The 15370-nt window shown below is 38.3% G+C and overlaps 1 protein-coding gene across 2 annotated transcripts; it reads right to left on the bottom strand.

Moving 5' to 3' along the window:
• Positions 1 to 34: 34 nt before the first annotated feature.
• Positions 35 to 14966, bottom strand: LAMTOR4 (late endosomal/lysosomal adaptor, MAPK and MTOR activator 4). 2 transcript variants are annotated; one of them, XM_003768826.4, is made up of 4 exons: positions 14865 to 14966; positions 13184 to 13264; positions 585 to 702; positions 35 to 362 (listed from the first exon to the last, which is right to left on the bottom strand). In XM_003768826.4, the coding sequence occupies exons 1-4, from the start codon at positions 14865 to 14867 to the stop codon at positions 265 to 267; spliced, it is 300 nt and encodes a 99-aa protein (XP_003768874.1). In that variant the 5' UTR covers positions 14868 to 14966; the 3' UTR covers positions 35 to 264. The 2 variants fall into 2 exon arrangements, with proteins under 2 accessions (XP_003768874.1, XP_031821144.1); XM_031965284.1 differs by lacking the exon at positions 14865 to 14966 and adding an exon at positions 14066 to 14089.
• Between the last annotated feature and the right edge of the window lie 404 nt (positions 14967 to 15370).

The raw sequence follows: 15370 nt of genomic DNA, 5'->3' as shown, positions 1-15370 counted from the left end.
AAGGGAAGAAAGAAACAGGACATAGTCACACACATTTCAATGGTACTAAGGTCAGACCATATTTATTGGAGAGAAAGGAAATTGTTCCTGCCCTGATTGCCTTTAGTACTGAGAAAGAAACCCAAACTCATTGAGCAGGGATGGGGGAGAAGAAGATAAAGCAAAATACCCAGATTCTGTTAGGGGAAGTGGTAAAATTGGGTATGTGGAAAAGCAATAAGCTTACAGAGCTATTTAAACCTTCCCCTTCAATCCCCTGTAGTCTCAGACATTGATGGGTTCCCGGCTGTGATTCTGTCTTTTCACCACAAACACCTTCTGTCCAGACACAGTCACCAACAACGTGTGTTCCCCGAAGACCACTAGGAACAAAGCCCCCCCCCCAGATAAAAGGTTGGCTAGAATCAAAGGCAAAGTGCCCCACCCCAGGTTGGGGAGTTAAGGATGAATGGTTCTAATTAGGTAAAAAGGCAGAATAAGAATGGCCACAAACTTGGGGAAGAGGTAATGCATGGGGATCATATTTTCTTGAGGAAAGGAGAATTATGAGAGTTCCTTTCATATTCCAGGGGTCAGGGGCTTACCAGACAGGCGTTTGAAGGGCATGTCAAGGCCACGGTACAACCGGAAGCCACAAGCTGTGCTCACTAGCTCAGAAATTGCACCAGCTGCTTGTTCATCATTCTCCAAATCACCAGATGACTAGACAATAAAGAGTTGAGACCAAAAACTAAGAGAAGAATCATATGAACAAAACAGTATTTTAAACACCCTCCACGCCACCCCTTAACTGGTTCGCCCTTTTGGCCAGTTTAGGATAAAAGGGGGGAAAACACCAAAAAAATCTTTTCTGGAGTCTGCTACCTAGTCTGGTGACCCAACCTCATAACTTTCTTTCACCACCACTTTTCCAATGGAGCAGTGGTCTGTGTCTCTTTCATTCCCTTAACAGTCTATGCTCAATGAGCTCCCAACTATCCAACCAAAAAGCCTTTTCTCATTTTCCTCATTTTTGTTCTTTCAGGTTAAGGGACTGTTTCATTTTTGGTTTTGCATTCCTAATTTTTATTTAATGAATGCTTGTTGGCCCCTAATACTGTCCTCCCTTAATTTGGATGACACTGCATAGATCTAGTTTAGCATTTATCTCAGCTCACTCTTTTTTTGTATCCTTCATTTCTTCCCTAACTCCCTAAATAGAAGCATAACTGAAAGGGTGTGAGGTGTCTTTTGCCTTTTCTTCTATGTTTTCACTCAACTCTTTTAAAAAATTATCTTTTGGATATAACTTGAGAGGGCCATCCCTTAGAAGAGGAAAAATATCATTCTGCAAAACTAATCCGTCAAGTCTAACTATATGCCAGGTTCCACATCCATAAACTCTATCTCCAAAAATTGGAAAAAGTACAATCTCACATTTCTTCATCAAGGCCAAGTTTAACCATTCCCTTTAACTCAAAAATTTAGTTTTTATTTTTTGGGTTGTTCTTTGGATTTACATTGCAGTAATCACTAAGGATATTTTTCCTGGTTCTCCCTACTTCATTTTGTATCACCTTAATAGATCTTCCCATTTCCCCAGTATTCTTCATATGCTTTGCATTCATGTACAATTATTTGCTAATTTCCCCAATAAATGGGTACTCACTTTGGTTCTGTTTTTTTGCTACTACAAAAAGTTCTATGAATAAATGGGCATATGTTGAATCATTCACTTTTAAGGCTTTAACACTGAAGATTTCTTAAATCTATTACTTTCAGTCTTGCTTAATCTTCCTAATTCTAGATTCATCTTTCATTGTCTTCTGGATATTTTTATTTGCATATTCTACAAGTATAAAATAATAATACCTTATATTTACATTAAATTTTAGTTTAATAACATATTTGTTAGTCGATTTGCAATGTAAATCTAAAGAGCATTAATGAAAAAATGGAAGAAAATTGCATAAGTATATCCACAAAGCAAGATAATATAAAATCGGTAGTTTCAAACATCCATATACAAATACCCCAAGTTTAGGCAAGAAGCAAGGAGGCAAGATGATACTCCTACATGGAATATGGCTCTGGATAGGTATACTTCATTAGGAATTGTCTAATCTTTTTTGTTTTATCTAGGCCATGACTCTAAGGTTGTCTTGATAAAGAGTGGTTTTGCCATTTGCTTTTGTAGTTCATTTTACAGATGAGGAAACTGAAGCAAATAGGGTTAAGTGACTTGCCCAGGGTCATACAACTAGTATCTGATGCCAAATTTGAACTCAGGTGGTCTTTGACTTAAGGCATTAGAACATTAGAAAATTGGCTTAATTTTCTTTGTCTTCAGTCTTCAGCCTAAATTCTGATTTTAAGTAGATATTATCCTTTTACCAAGAATTCAAAAAGGAACATGGAATTCCCATTTTTCACAATAGCTTTTAATAGTAAGTCAGAAACCATGTTCTATATTTAATCTTTGTTTCTAACTACTTACAATGTTTTAAACAAGTCAGGTATCTCATAAATGTGTTAGGTATTTTAAGGAAAAAAACATAAATAGGACAGATAAAAAGAGATATTGTTTATTAAGCAGTTCTTCTCAACAAAACAGTTAAGGACATAACAGAGCAAAGAAAGTATTTGGGTAATGACCAAAAGAGGAAGAAACCAATGATTTTATCAAGGTATGCTAAAGAACTAGATTAGTTTAGGAAACAGATTACAAGCCTGCAAAACTTCAATTAAGTTCCTTGAAGGCAGGAACTGTTTTTGTCTTTATCCAACACCCAACAAATCAATAACTTTGATTTGCCTTCATTTTATCTTTCAAAAGTTAAAAAACACATTCTACTAGGAATTTGATTCTCACTGAGGGAAGTAAAGTTTCTCAGAAGTAAAAATGGTAAGAATTTGGGGGAGGGCACTTAATGCTTTTTTAGAGATTGTGATTTAAAAAAGTAAAGAAACTGGCCACAAACTTGTCAGTTACAAATCTTATGGAGTTCAAAGAAATGGCATTTCTCAGTTTCTCCTCTTTCCACTTAATCATCATGTTAATTCAGATTCTCATCATCTGTATAAGAGTAGTAGCCTCCGAATTAGTCTTACTGCCTCAAGTCTTTCCCCCAGCGCAATCCATAATCCATAAAACTACCAAAGAAAGTAACCTAAAGCATAGGACTGACCTCACTATACCTCTACACAATAAACTTCAGGACCTCCAAAACTCTCTTGTTTGGCATTTAAAGCTCTGTACTGACATAGTTTCCTCTGTCTTTACTGTCTTCTTCCCACATTTCTCCCATTTTTGTCCTCTGGGCCTAAGTGGCCTACTTGCTATTCTTCACATGTAACACACTTAATGTCATGCTTTTGCACTAGCTTTCTCATACTTGGAATGCCCTTCCCCTTTCTCATCTCCACACCTTAGAATCCCTGGCTTTCTTGAGATTCAGGTTGAGCACTGTTTTCAAGAGGGTTTTTTCCCCAGGACTCTTGTGGCTAGTGCCTTCCCAAGTTATCCTATATTTTTTCTGTTATCTATTACCTATTTATGTACTTATTGTGAAAGGGAACATGGAATTCCCATTCTTCACAATAGTTTTTAATAGATCCCCAGTTTCTCAAATCATGGTTCTCCATGTGGAGTTTCATAACTGAATGTGAAGGTTGAGAAATTATGAGTTATTTTTGATTTGTATACTTGTTTTATATACCTACATACTCAGGGTCACAAAAAGGGGTTTATGTGTTGGAATCTTTACAAAGTGTTAAGTCATTAGAATTGATAGACACAATAATTATCTAATTTAGCACGGTTTGGTATGATTGATCTGATCCTATGAGGAGATGTTATGGGCCAGAACTTGAAACAAGTTACTAAGTACACCTGATAGAAACAATGCTTGTGTTCACACCTTTAGAGAGCTCATATAAGCAAGAAGTATTTAAGTACTCATTGGAGTCCACACGTTTGTGAGATTTCAAGGTTTAGTATGAGATATCCGAATTCACACCTCCCTTGAAGCTCTCAGGGCCAGGGAGCACTCTGGGAGAAACCCATAATCCCATTCTCTCAGAGGAGGAGTTAACCTTTGGGAGATCATATATAAGAAGTGGACAGAGGCTTGGTCAAGAGTTCATTTAAAAAGATTCAGAATGGAGGAGCGTCAGTCAGTTCAGCAGAAGCCCACTTTCGGAGGCGCAACCAGATTGACTTCATCTCACACAGCTGTGGTGGCTGAGCTCCTGCACATTCCCCACTGAGACCAACGATGGTCTGAAAGGCTCTCCAGAAAGCTGCCCAGCCCCAGGCAAAGAGGTGCTGAGTGGAGGCTGAAGAAAGCAGAGGCAGAAGCAAAGGACAAAGCTGCAAGAGCTCTTAGAACCAAGCAGAGAGAAAGACCTCTAAGAAAGCTAACCGTGCTATATTGAAGGACACAATAAAAATTCTGAACTTTTAGCACCTGGCTGCATTTGGGTGAGTATTTACTTGTAACTGAAACTAAGGCTGCCTCCAGAAAACCTCCCCAAGAAACCTGCTTTCAGAGAGAACCGTCTTATATTTTAAAGAATAAAAACACCACAGTTATGAGTAAAAAAAGTTTAAGAAGTCCTGCCCTAGACACATAGTAGAATATTCTTTGAAGACAAGAACTGGTTTTGTCTATATCCAACACCCAACATGTTTGGCACATAATTAAAGGCTTAATAAATGATTACTGATAAACTGACTAAAATAGAATGTATTCCCATTGATTGGAGAATGACTAATCAAACTGTGGTATATGAAGTAATGGAATAAATAAAATAAATTTTAGGACATAATGGGAAACTTAATATGAACATCAGTTCATATGAAGTAAGCAGAACCAGGAAAAAAATAATAGACAATGACACCACCACAAAGGGAACAAAACTCAATGATCAAGCTTTGCCCCTCCACCCCTTCCCCCCAAGAAGAAAATTTACCTCTCTTCCTTCTTTGCAGAAATAGGGGGAAATGGAGTATCACATGTATCCTCAAACTCAGTCAATATTGTTTGATTTTGAGTCCCCCCCCCCACTTAAAAAAAAAAATCTGTAAACAAAAGCCTTTCTGACTGAGGAGAATGGAGGCACATTTTCAATAACTTGCGATATAAAGCAAGATATAAAAAAAAATTTTTTTAAATAAAGGGGAAAAAAAGACACTGCTTGTAATTACCAGAGAACTGTACTTTATCCTAGTCATATCTGGAGTACTCTGGTTCTGAGTATCAAGCCAAAGACACTGACAATCTGAACAGTGTCCAGAGGAGGACAAGTAGAATGGTGATGGGCCTTGAAGGCATGTTATATGAGTACTGACTGAAAGCTTATTTAGCTTGTAGTACAGAAGACTCAGGACACATAATATCTGTGTTCAGATATTTGAAAGACTCATTATTAAGAGGGATTTTACTTGTTCTATTTAGTACTAAAGAACAGAACTGGAAACAATCGGTAGAAGCTACAAAGAAGCAAATTTTGGCATGTTAGGAAAAATAAACAATCAGTGCGGTCCAAAAAATGGGATTGGGCTGCTGTAGGAACTGAGTTTCCTTTATTGGATGTCTTATTGGTGGAAGCTGAATGACCACTTGGAGTTTTATGTTCTAAATTAGAGAATCTTTGGCTGTATGTTAAACTAGATCCAATTCTTCATTTTCTAGTTCAGTTTATAAGTTTTACGTGTAAAACTTACACTTAAATGGTACTTTTAAGTTTTATAAAAAAGCTTTCTCCACAACAACCCTATGAAGTAAGGAAGACAAATAAAATGGGTTCAGAAAGCAATGTCCATTTCCACAAAACTAAATCTCATATCCAGGATTCAAATTGTGTTTCCCTGACTGAACTTTTGGTTCTAACTTTCCCCGTTAAAGGTATGGTTGTTGAGATGAAATGACAAGAATCTGAACTTATGATTATCTTAAGAGCTATGATACAGAAGATGAAAGCTGAGTATATTCTAACATTCTCTCTTTAATTTGAAGGGAGAGCAGGAGAAAGGAAAGATCTTATAGACTAAATTCTACAAGGAAAGTGAGTTCAAGGATGATGGAAAACTCTCAAGAATGAAATTCTGAAGCTTCAATGAGAAGGAAAAGTGGGAAATGTCTAAAGAGACTTAACATATGCACAAGAAAGTAAATAGCCAAATTAGGTTTTAAAAAACATATGGACAGAAGACAGGTAACAGGATAAATATAAGAACATGCATAGCATGGTCCTTTTTTTTAAATGTCAGGAAATGGTAAAACTGGTGAAAGAATATAAACATCAAAAATAATTTTTAATCTGTTTTTAAGTTATATTGAAAAAGATGATGAAAATAGCTGGTATTTATCCTTCTTTTGCAAAGCACTTTTAAGATATTATCTTTTGACCTTTACATTAACTTTGTGAAGCTGATAATATAGATATTATTCCCATTTTTATAAATGAAGAAACTGAGGCTCAAAAACTGACTTGATCATCATTTCTGACAGCAGATAACCTTACTTCAAATCCAACCCAGCACTCTTTCCATTCCCTAAGGATCAAAGAAATAATCCACTATTAGGGTAGATGGGACAACAATAACAGATGGCAGAGATGATCATCTCATCTTTATTTTGATAAATTTAAACTCTACATGAGTAAGGGCTTCTTGTATCCTCAGTCTGACATGCATGTACTTAATAAATACTTAGTGATGGTTTCTCTTTTCTCTAACAACAGACTAAGGATAACAAAACTGGCTACTAGAGATGAAACCCTTAATGAGTCCAGATCATACTGGATAACATCTCAAGACACTTAAAGAACTGGCTGGTATTCATTTCTAAAATATATAGAGAACTGATTCAAATTTATAATAGTTCAAGCCATTCTCCAATTGATAAATGGTCAAAGGATATGAATAGACAATTTTCAGATGATGAAACTATTTGTAGCCACATGAAAATGTCCTCCAAATCACTATTGATCAGAGAAATGCAAATTATGACAATTCTGAGATACCATTATACATCTGTCAGATTGTCTAAAATGACAGGAAAAGATAATGATGAATGTTGGAGAGTGTGGGAAAACGGACATTGCTGGTGGAACTGTGAACAGATCTAACCATTCTGGAGAGCAGTTTGGAACTATGCTCAAAAAATTATCAAACTGCATACCCTTTGATCCAGCAGTTTTTCTACTGGGATTATATCCCAAAGAAATCTTAAAGGGGAGAAAGAGACCCATATGTGCAAAAATCTTTGTGGCAGCCCTCTTTGTAGCAGCATGGAACTGGAAAATTAGTGGATGCCCATCAATTGGAGAATGGTTGAATAAATTTTGGTACATGAATGCTATGGAATACTATTATTCTGTAAGAAACAACCAGCAGGATGATTTCAGAGAAGCTTGGAGAGATGCTAAGTGAAATGAGCAGATTCAAGAGATCATTATACATGGCAACAAGAAGACTATACAACGATCAATTCTGATGGATGTGGTCTTTTCAACATTGAGATGATTCAAACCAGTTCCACTTGTGCAGTGATGAAGAGAACTATCTCTTCTACACAAAAGAACCATCTACACCCAGAGAAAGAAACATGGGAATAGTGTGTGGAACACAGCATAGCATTGGGCTGCTGTAGGAACTGAGTTTCCTTTATTGGATGTCTCTGTTATTTGCTTGCATTTTGTTTTTTTTCCTCAGTTTTTCTTTTCTTTCTTGATCTGATTTTTCTTGTGTAACAAGATAACTGTATAAATATGTATACATATATTGGATCTAACATGTATTTCAACATATTTAATATGTATTGCCAGCTAGGGGAGAGAGGATGGGGGGAAGGAGAGGAAAATTTGGAACAAAAGGTTACACAGGAGTCAAATGTTAGAAAAATTACCCATGCATATGCTTTGTAAATAAAAAGCTTTAATAAAAATAAATAGAAAAAAAAAAAAAGGAAAAAAGTAAATTAAAAAGATAAGGAAAAAAAACTGGCTGGCATGACAGTAGTACTGTCTATGATCACAAAATAAATGTGGAAAATAGACAAGGACAATTCTCCTGATTTTCAAAAGAGAAAGCTTTTCGAATTTCTAAAACTAGTGAGAAGTTTTTAACTAATGCCAAAATTCTCACAGTTCTCATCATTAATGCAATTGGCAAGTATCTAGAAAAGAAAGCATGGTGGTATATTGAGGAGACAGAAGATCCCTCGAGGTTTTTTTGCTGAGGCAATTGGGGCTAAGTGACTTGCCAAAAGTCACATAATTAGGAAGTGTTAAATGTCTGAGGCCACATTTGAACTCAGGTCTTCCTGACTTCAGGGCTGGTGCTCTATCCACTATACCAACTAGTTGCCCCAGATTAGGGTTGAAGTTGGCTGAATCCCTGGGAAAATTTGGTGCCACCAAGTTGCTTAAAGGGGCAAACTGGACCTGTTGGAAACGGAAGAGGTAAAAGTTTTTGTCAGTCTACAAAAGGGTTATACTCATTAGTGGCCACTGCATTTTCACTTTTGAAGATTTCATCTCCATCATACCCAAAGAAAAGAAAGCAGCAACCATAATAGCAAAAACAGGTCATACCAGACCAAACCTTATTTCTTTTTTTCTTGTGGACAGGATTACTAGATTACTGATTTAATAATCAAGGAGATAATGTGGATACAGCTTACCTAGATTTTATTTCATTGCTCTCCATACCAAGGCAGTTTTTATTAAACATGAGCAGAGTCTACAAATCAAAATTTTGACATTTCCATATCATAAACATTTCAACAAATGCTAGATTGCTCAAGAAATAGGAAGTGAGAATCTCAGAACCTAACTTTATCTTCTCAACAGAAGGACATTTTATCTTTTTAATGAAAGGGCATTCCTTTTAGTATCATTGGGAAGAAGCTTCTATGTGGTACCCAAAATGTCTTATCTACCTTACTGCCCCACAAAATTCATAAATGGTACTGATAAAATGATTTGACATTTCCTTTCCTATTTATTGCCCTTCCCAGACTCCTTAAAAACATTGTTCTCTCTCTGTTCCTCTCCTACCTCTTCAACCTTCTAGCTCTCAGTCAAGTCACCTGGCTATATCAAAGATGACTGCATTGCTTTCCCTGTTCCCTTATCTGAAGAACATGTGCATAGGACTGGCTTAGGAAAAATAGATAGGGCTGAGATTTTATATACACATACATATCTATACTTCGTTATCAACAACACAAAGACTATATGCCTGTTCCTAAGGTTCTCTGCTTTGAGTGGTCTAGGGAGCTTAGTGTTCGATTTCCTTCAGGCCTTAAAAGATTTTGTCCTACATATAATTAGAGATTGTGGTATATTCTTCCCCCAGAGAAGCAGAAGACATTATGGTACTAAACAGAAATGGAACAGTTTTAGGTAAAGGGAAAGAAAAGAAAATGAGTTTCATTTTAGATATGTACACTTTGAGATATTTAATAGGAGTCATTCAGGTAGCTATATCTAGCAGGCAGTAAAATTCAGGAATAAAGCTTGAGAGGGATTTGGATTCTACATACAGACTAACACATGTTATGCCAAAGTCCCCTTTTAATGGGTTGACCCAGTTCCTCCAATTGTCCTATTTTGTTATTCTGCCTTAGGTTATAACCGTATAATGCCATTGTTCTTGTTATTCCACAAAAAGCTTGCTGTCCCAATACTTGGGGCTAGATTCTTTGAAAGGATGGTCTCGTCTAGCCCTGGGATCAACATGGATCCATTGGTCCCAGTATTTCTCTCCATTTAATAAATTATGGAATTGGTCTCTAATCTCTGTCATGCTCAGTTTCTTTAGCATTACATTTGGATTTCTGCTACTTTAAATGTTGGATGGGGTAGGGATCTTTTGTAAAGATTTAAACTCGCCCCCCACTGCTGCTACTTCAGCTATAGGAGCATTTAGTTAGCCTGGAGTGAAGTTTAGTTTGACTTCGTTCCCCACCCTTGTCTCTTGGGAAGTGGAGTGGGGGGAAGGGTAGTCACATGAAAACTATTCTCCCCCCTCCCTTTTTTTAACTGATTTCTATAATCAGAGCAATGGTCAATAAGAAACTGTTAATTCAATTATGTCATACCTTGCTGTTTCCAATCTGGTCATCAGTAATCATTATATCCTAAATACTTGAGCAAATAAGTATTTGGTCTGGTCATCTATTGGTTACTAGATAATGTGTCTGGATAGTCAAATTTTTTTAAGGTTTTTAACTAATGAGAGGCCACATCTTGTAGCAGTCCTTGTGGACCAGTCTTTCTATCTCAGACTGTCCTAACTTTTCTTTGTTAGGTTTGTTTTTATTTCTAGATTTGGTCAAATTGCAGATATATTGACTTGTTTCTGGGACCTAGATCAAACCTTTGTCTGTCAGCACCCACTACACTACAGACCCATCCCCCTCCTGGACTAAGCATCGTCTCTGTTCAGCAGGAAGAAGCAATTGACAGCCATCATCCACTTTTCCTGATGTAATTAGTACTGATGGGGGGGTAGTGGGAAAGTGGTTGACTTGTTAGAATTTTCACTGTATTACTGTGCTGTGTTTAAGACTTGGGATGGAAATTGTTAAACTTGTGTAACTATTGCTGTTATGTTTGAGGGACTTTTAGTCTGTTATGTATATGATTTATATGTAGGATGATAATTTGATAATTCCTTTCCAAAAGAAAAAAAAGGGAGAAGAAATAGGAAATTGGGAAAACTGGTAGTTCAGATTTAATTGGAAGTCCTTTACTCCTTGCTTAAATTTACTAGACTACGATACTACGATTTGCTGGTTGTGCTTTAACTTGGACCCTTACTCTGTTGGAATTGCCCTGGGAGACTAAGTTTTGGGGGATTATTTTTTAGAAACAACCAGAAATTGGATACCTGTCTTGGAACTGGCAGTCTCTCTGAGCTGTTTCTCCACTCCTGTTACCCCAGGTCCTTAATAGTATTTCAGTGTATTTAAAAGGACCTTGTTGATATCGAGGCCTCTAAAAGTTTGGGGTTTACCTGCCTTGGTCTAACTGTGCATAATCTGCTCAGAAATCTGTATGCTAGTACCAGCCTTGTTTGTTCCTCTGGGCGGGACATGTGGAGCTGCTCCAAGCTTCACCCTTCTCTCCTGGAGCCGGCTGCCCCTCTGAATGGGCAACACAACTGCCTTGAGCCTGCTGCTCTCTGTAAGCAGAGACGGAGTCATGCACAAATGACCACAGCTGTCCATATGCTCCCCAATTACAGAGGATCTGACAATTGATTGTCAGAAATAATTGAAATAAGGAACTTTGTATATTGCTGATTAATTCTGGGGTTATCATCAGGGAGAGACTTTGACCTTGCCATAAAGTCCTTGCATTGGTCTAGCTTTATTTTGATTTTTATTTGGTCTATTTAGTTCACATAGGGTTGTTCAAATTATGGTGCTAAGGCCTTCTAGAGGAAGGTAATCCAAAGATTTGAATAGTTCCAAGAGAAAAAGGGGGGGAATGTTATGCCAAAGTCCCCTTTTAATGGGGTGAGCCAGTTCCTCCAATTGTCCTATTTCATTATTCTGCCTTAGGTTATAACCGTCCCCTCTTAATGTTTGAGATAAAGGTTTTATAGACATTCCTTAATGTTTGACAAGATAAAGGTTTATCCATTTCAGATGCATTAGAATATCAGTAATGTCATTGTTCTTGTTATTCCATAAAAAGCTTGCTGCCCCGATACTGGGGGCTAGACTCTTTGAGATGAGTCTCATCTAGCCTTGGGATCAACATGGATCCATTGGTCCTAGTATTTCTCTCTATTTAATAAATTATTTAATTGGTCTCTAATCTCTGTCATGCTCAGTTTCATCGACATTACACACATGCATGTATATATATACATAAATACAAGAAAATGTATTTGGGATCTGTCTACTCATAGAAACATAATGCAGAATTAGGCAAGGGGGTGTAGAAAAAAAGATAGCCCAATACAGAGCCTTACAATCCAACAAAGGAGTCTGAGGAGCTAAACATCTTAGAGGAATGAAGGAAACTAATATACAAGAGAACTAGAGATTAACTTATCATGAGCATTTATTAAGAACCTGATACAAAAACAAAATTTCCTCAAAATTTCAGCCCATTTCCTCAAGGCCCTCACATTCTACTAGAAGATTACATGTTCACAGATAATTACATTCAGGAGAGATCCCAAATAAATACAAAGTGATGAGAAGGGCACTAATAAGGGAATGAGAGAAGGCTTCTTGAAGGAGGAGGTTAATACTTGAGTTGAACCTTAAACAAGTAAAGTTTCTATGGATAAGGATTCTAGAGATAGAGTATGGCATGTACAAAGGTAAGAAGGTAAGAAATGAAATTTTGTGTAGTAGGAATACTAAGTAGGCCATTTTGGCTAGAATATAGTAAGACGAACTAAAGGTGAAGCCTTAAATATAAAATTAAAATAGCAGTAAAGCTCCTTGAACAGGATAAATACACAAATCTTATTTTATTTTTGTTTGTTTATTTTGTTGCTGAGGCATTTGGGGTTAAGTGACTTGCCCCCTAAATATACAAATCTGCATTTGAGAAGTATCAATTTGGCAGCTATACAGGACTGGAAAAGGAAGAGACTTGATTCAAGAATATTCATTAGGAGGTTACTGCAATAGCCAAGGAGAGAGGTGAACTGAAACACAGTGGTTAATGGGATAAGTAGAGAGAAGGGAATAGATCTGATATTTAAGACAAAGAACTGAGAAGACTTGGCAACTGAATGGATATGGTAGGTGAGAATAAATACATCTCCATGTCTCCTGGGTATTGAACTTAGGGCGGGTGAAAGAACTGACAGAAATAGGGAAGTTAGAAAGAGATGGGGGTTTTAGGGAGAAAGATAGGGACTTTTGTTTTGGCCTTGTTGAATTTGAGATCTCTATGGAATAGAGAAGTGAGGATTTCTGGCAGGAAGTTAGTGATGAGAGACTGTAATACAAAAAAGAGGTACATAGATTTAGGAATCATTTCCAGAGAGATAATAGTTAAATCCATGGGGGCTTAAGGATTATGCATGCTTTGTGGATCAAACTATACATATTTCAAAATGGGAGAAACTGCAGGAAGGAAGAGATAATTAGAAGGGTCATAAATTGGGTGGGGCTATCAAGGATCAGATCAACTTCTTTCTACTCTTCTCCCCAAGACTTACCGCCAGCACAGCTCCTTCACTTAGCACCAAGTAGCCCAGCTGGTCAGGGATACGCTCCAGCCCCTGGGTCAATGCAGATGTCTAGAAGAAGCAGAGCAGATGATGAGAAGGAAAAAATCAGAAGGAAAGGAGAAGAAAAAGAGCTGGCCTGAGAGCTTTCTTACACCCTTAGAAACCCCAGTGCCTCCTGCTGATGCTAACACACCTTTCCAATTCCCGGATTTTCCTTACCTATCTCCCCACCAGGCCAAGGCAAGTGTTATTCATATAAGATAAGCACCTTTGATCCTCACAACCCAGTTGGAAGTAATGGCAACAGATTAATTATTATGTCCATTTAAAAATAAGAAAATAAGACTCAAAAAAGTTAAGGGTCCAATTCAACGTCATAGGTGGAATCTGAAACTTCCTTCTGATTTTCAATCCAGCTCTTTTCAGGAAGCCATGATACTAAATACACTCTCTGTACTCAGTGACTCTCCTTCATTTCTAAATACTCAGATTCCTGGTTTTTTAAACACACAATCCTAACTCTCCCCTCTCTTAGATGTGCTAATTTAACCACAACAAAATTTGCATTTGAACAGAGAATTCCCATACTTAGAAAGTACTCATGGGATTATGGAAACCCCCAGTCCAATCCCCTCGTTTTACAAATGAGGGAAATGAAGCCCACAAAAGCTAAGGTAGGGTCTCACAGAGAGTCAGAGGTAGGAATTGACCCAAATCTCGACTCTAAATCCAGCATTCATTACACAGCACCACAAGGTCTCTCCCCTGACAACTCTTTCTTCAAAACTCAATTCCGAGCGCGACTTCCTACGGAAAGCCCATTTTATTTGCCCCAGTTGCTAGGGGTCTTCCCTTTCAGAAATTACTTACATATTGCATTTAATTTGCTATGCACATGTCACTTTGTCCTTCTAAAAGAACGTCATTCCCTTGAGAGAGGGACCTGTTTAGTTTTTCGCAGCACTTGGAGAAAATGCTACTTGATAAACTGATTGCTAGGCACAGTACTTGGTTAAGACTACGCAGAAATAAGACAGTCCTCAAGGTTTTGGGGCGAGGTTGGCAGGAAAAGGGTGAAGATGAGGGGCAGAAACTATCCAAATAAAAACAGATTTCTTTCTCCATCCCCGCCCAGGCTCCAAATCAAAGAGCGTATTATTAAGCTGTGATTATGTGCCAGACACTAGCGGGGAAAAACGCCCTAATCCCTGTTCTCAAAGAGCTTCCATTTTTCTGAGCAGAAACCCAATATAGCCCGAAGTCCTTACAGGGCCTTTCCAACTAGGCCTCCTCCCTTTAAAAAGTTCATCCCCTTCCATTGCTCCCAGAGAAAACACCACTTTCCCACGAGCTTTCCCTCCCCTCTCTTCCCCCGCCCCCCACAGCCTGGACACTACCCTCCACGACCTCTTTTCTTCCCTCCAAGATTCCACCAGACCCGACCACCCCATCCCCACCCCCACCTATACCCCCGGACACAAAGACACACACATCCAGGCCCTCCCAGCCTCCACTTTCCCTAGGCCCGACACCGTAGGACCATCTCTTTGAACCGTGGTTGTGGGGGAAGGGGGCATGGGGCGCTGAACCGTGGGGAGGAGGAGAAAAGGAAAAGGAGAGAAAAAAGGAAAAGGGAAAGAATAATGCGCATGCGCCACCGCTTTCTCACCATTTCAAGCCGTAGGTGCGGAGAAAGCTTGCAAAAAGTGGCGTTGCTTCCGGGTTGTCACCTATATCACGTGCTGGGACGTGACTTCCCCACACTTCACCATGCCTTTCCGTAGAGACTTAGACGCCTCTCACGCTACTCATTGATTGGGCAATTGCGACGCCACTCCAAACTCAGCCTATCCCAGTTACGATCCCAGATATTAACCCACCCACAAAGTGAGTGATTGGTGGGGGGAGGTGAAGAGTAAGGAGGAAATGGGGCGGGATTGTTAGAACTACCAGAGATTGGTGGATGGTTGGGGGGAGGATACTTGTTTTAAAGCGTTTACTCTTTACTGTGGAAACACTTGAGCCCTTTTACGTAAAGGGAGTAAAACTTACGGAGGACTTTGATATATTAACTTCATTTATCCCCATGGTCTTATCCCCATTTTGCATACCCAAAAAATTGAGGCAGAGGTTAAAAGTGACTTTTGAACTAATGTCTTTCAGGCAGCGTCGAGG

The sequence above is a fragment of the Sarcophilus harrisii genome, chromosome 4 (assembly GCF_902635505.1).
Source record: "Sarcophilus harrisii chromosome 4, mSarHar1.11, whole genome shotgun sequence".
In the NCBI taxonomy this organism is placed as follows: domain Eukaryota; kingdom Metazoa; phylum Chordata; class Mammalia; order Dasyuromorphia; family Dasyuridae; genus Sarcophilus; species Sarcophilus harrisii.
Note: the sequence above shows the minus strand (reverse complement) of the source record. Positions and strands in the feature narration are given on the sequence as shown.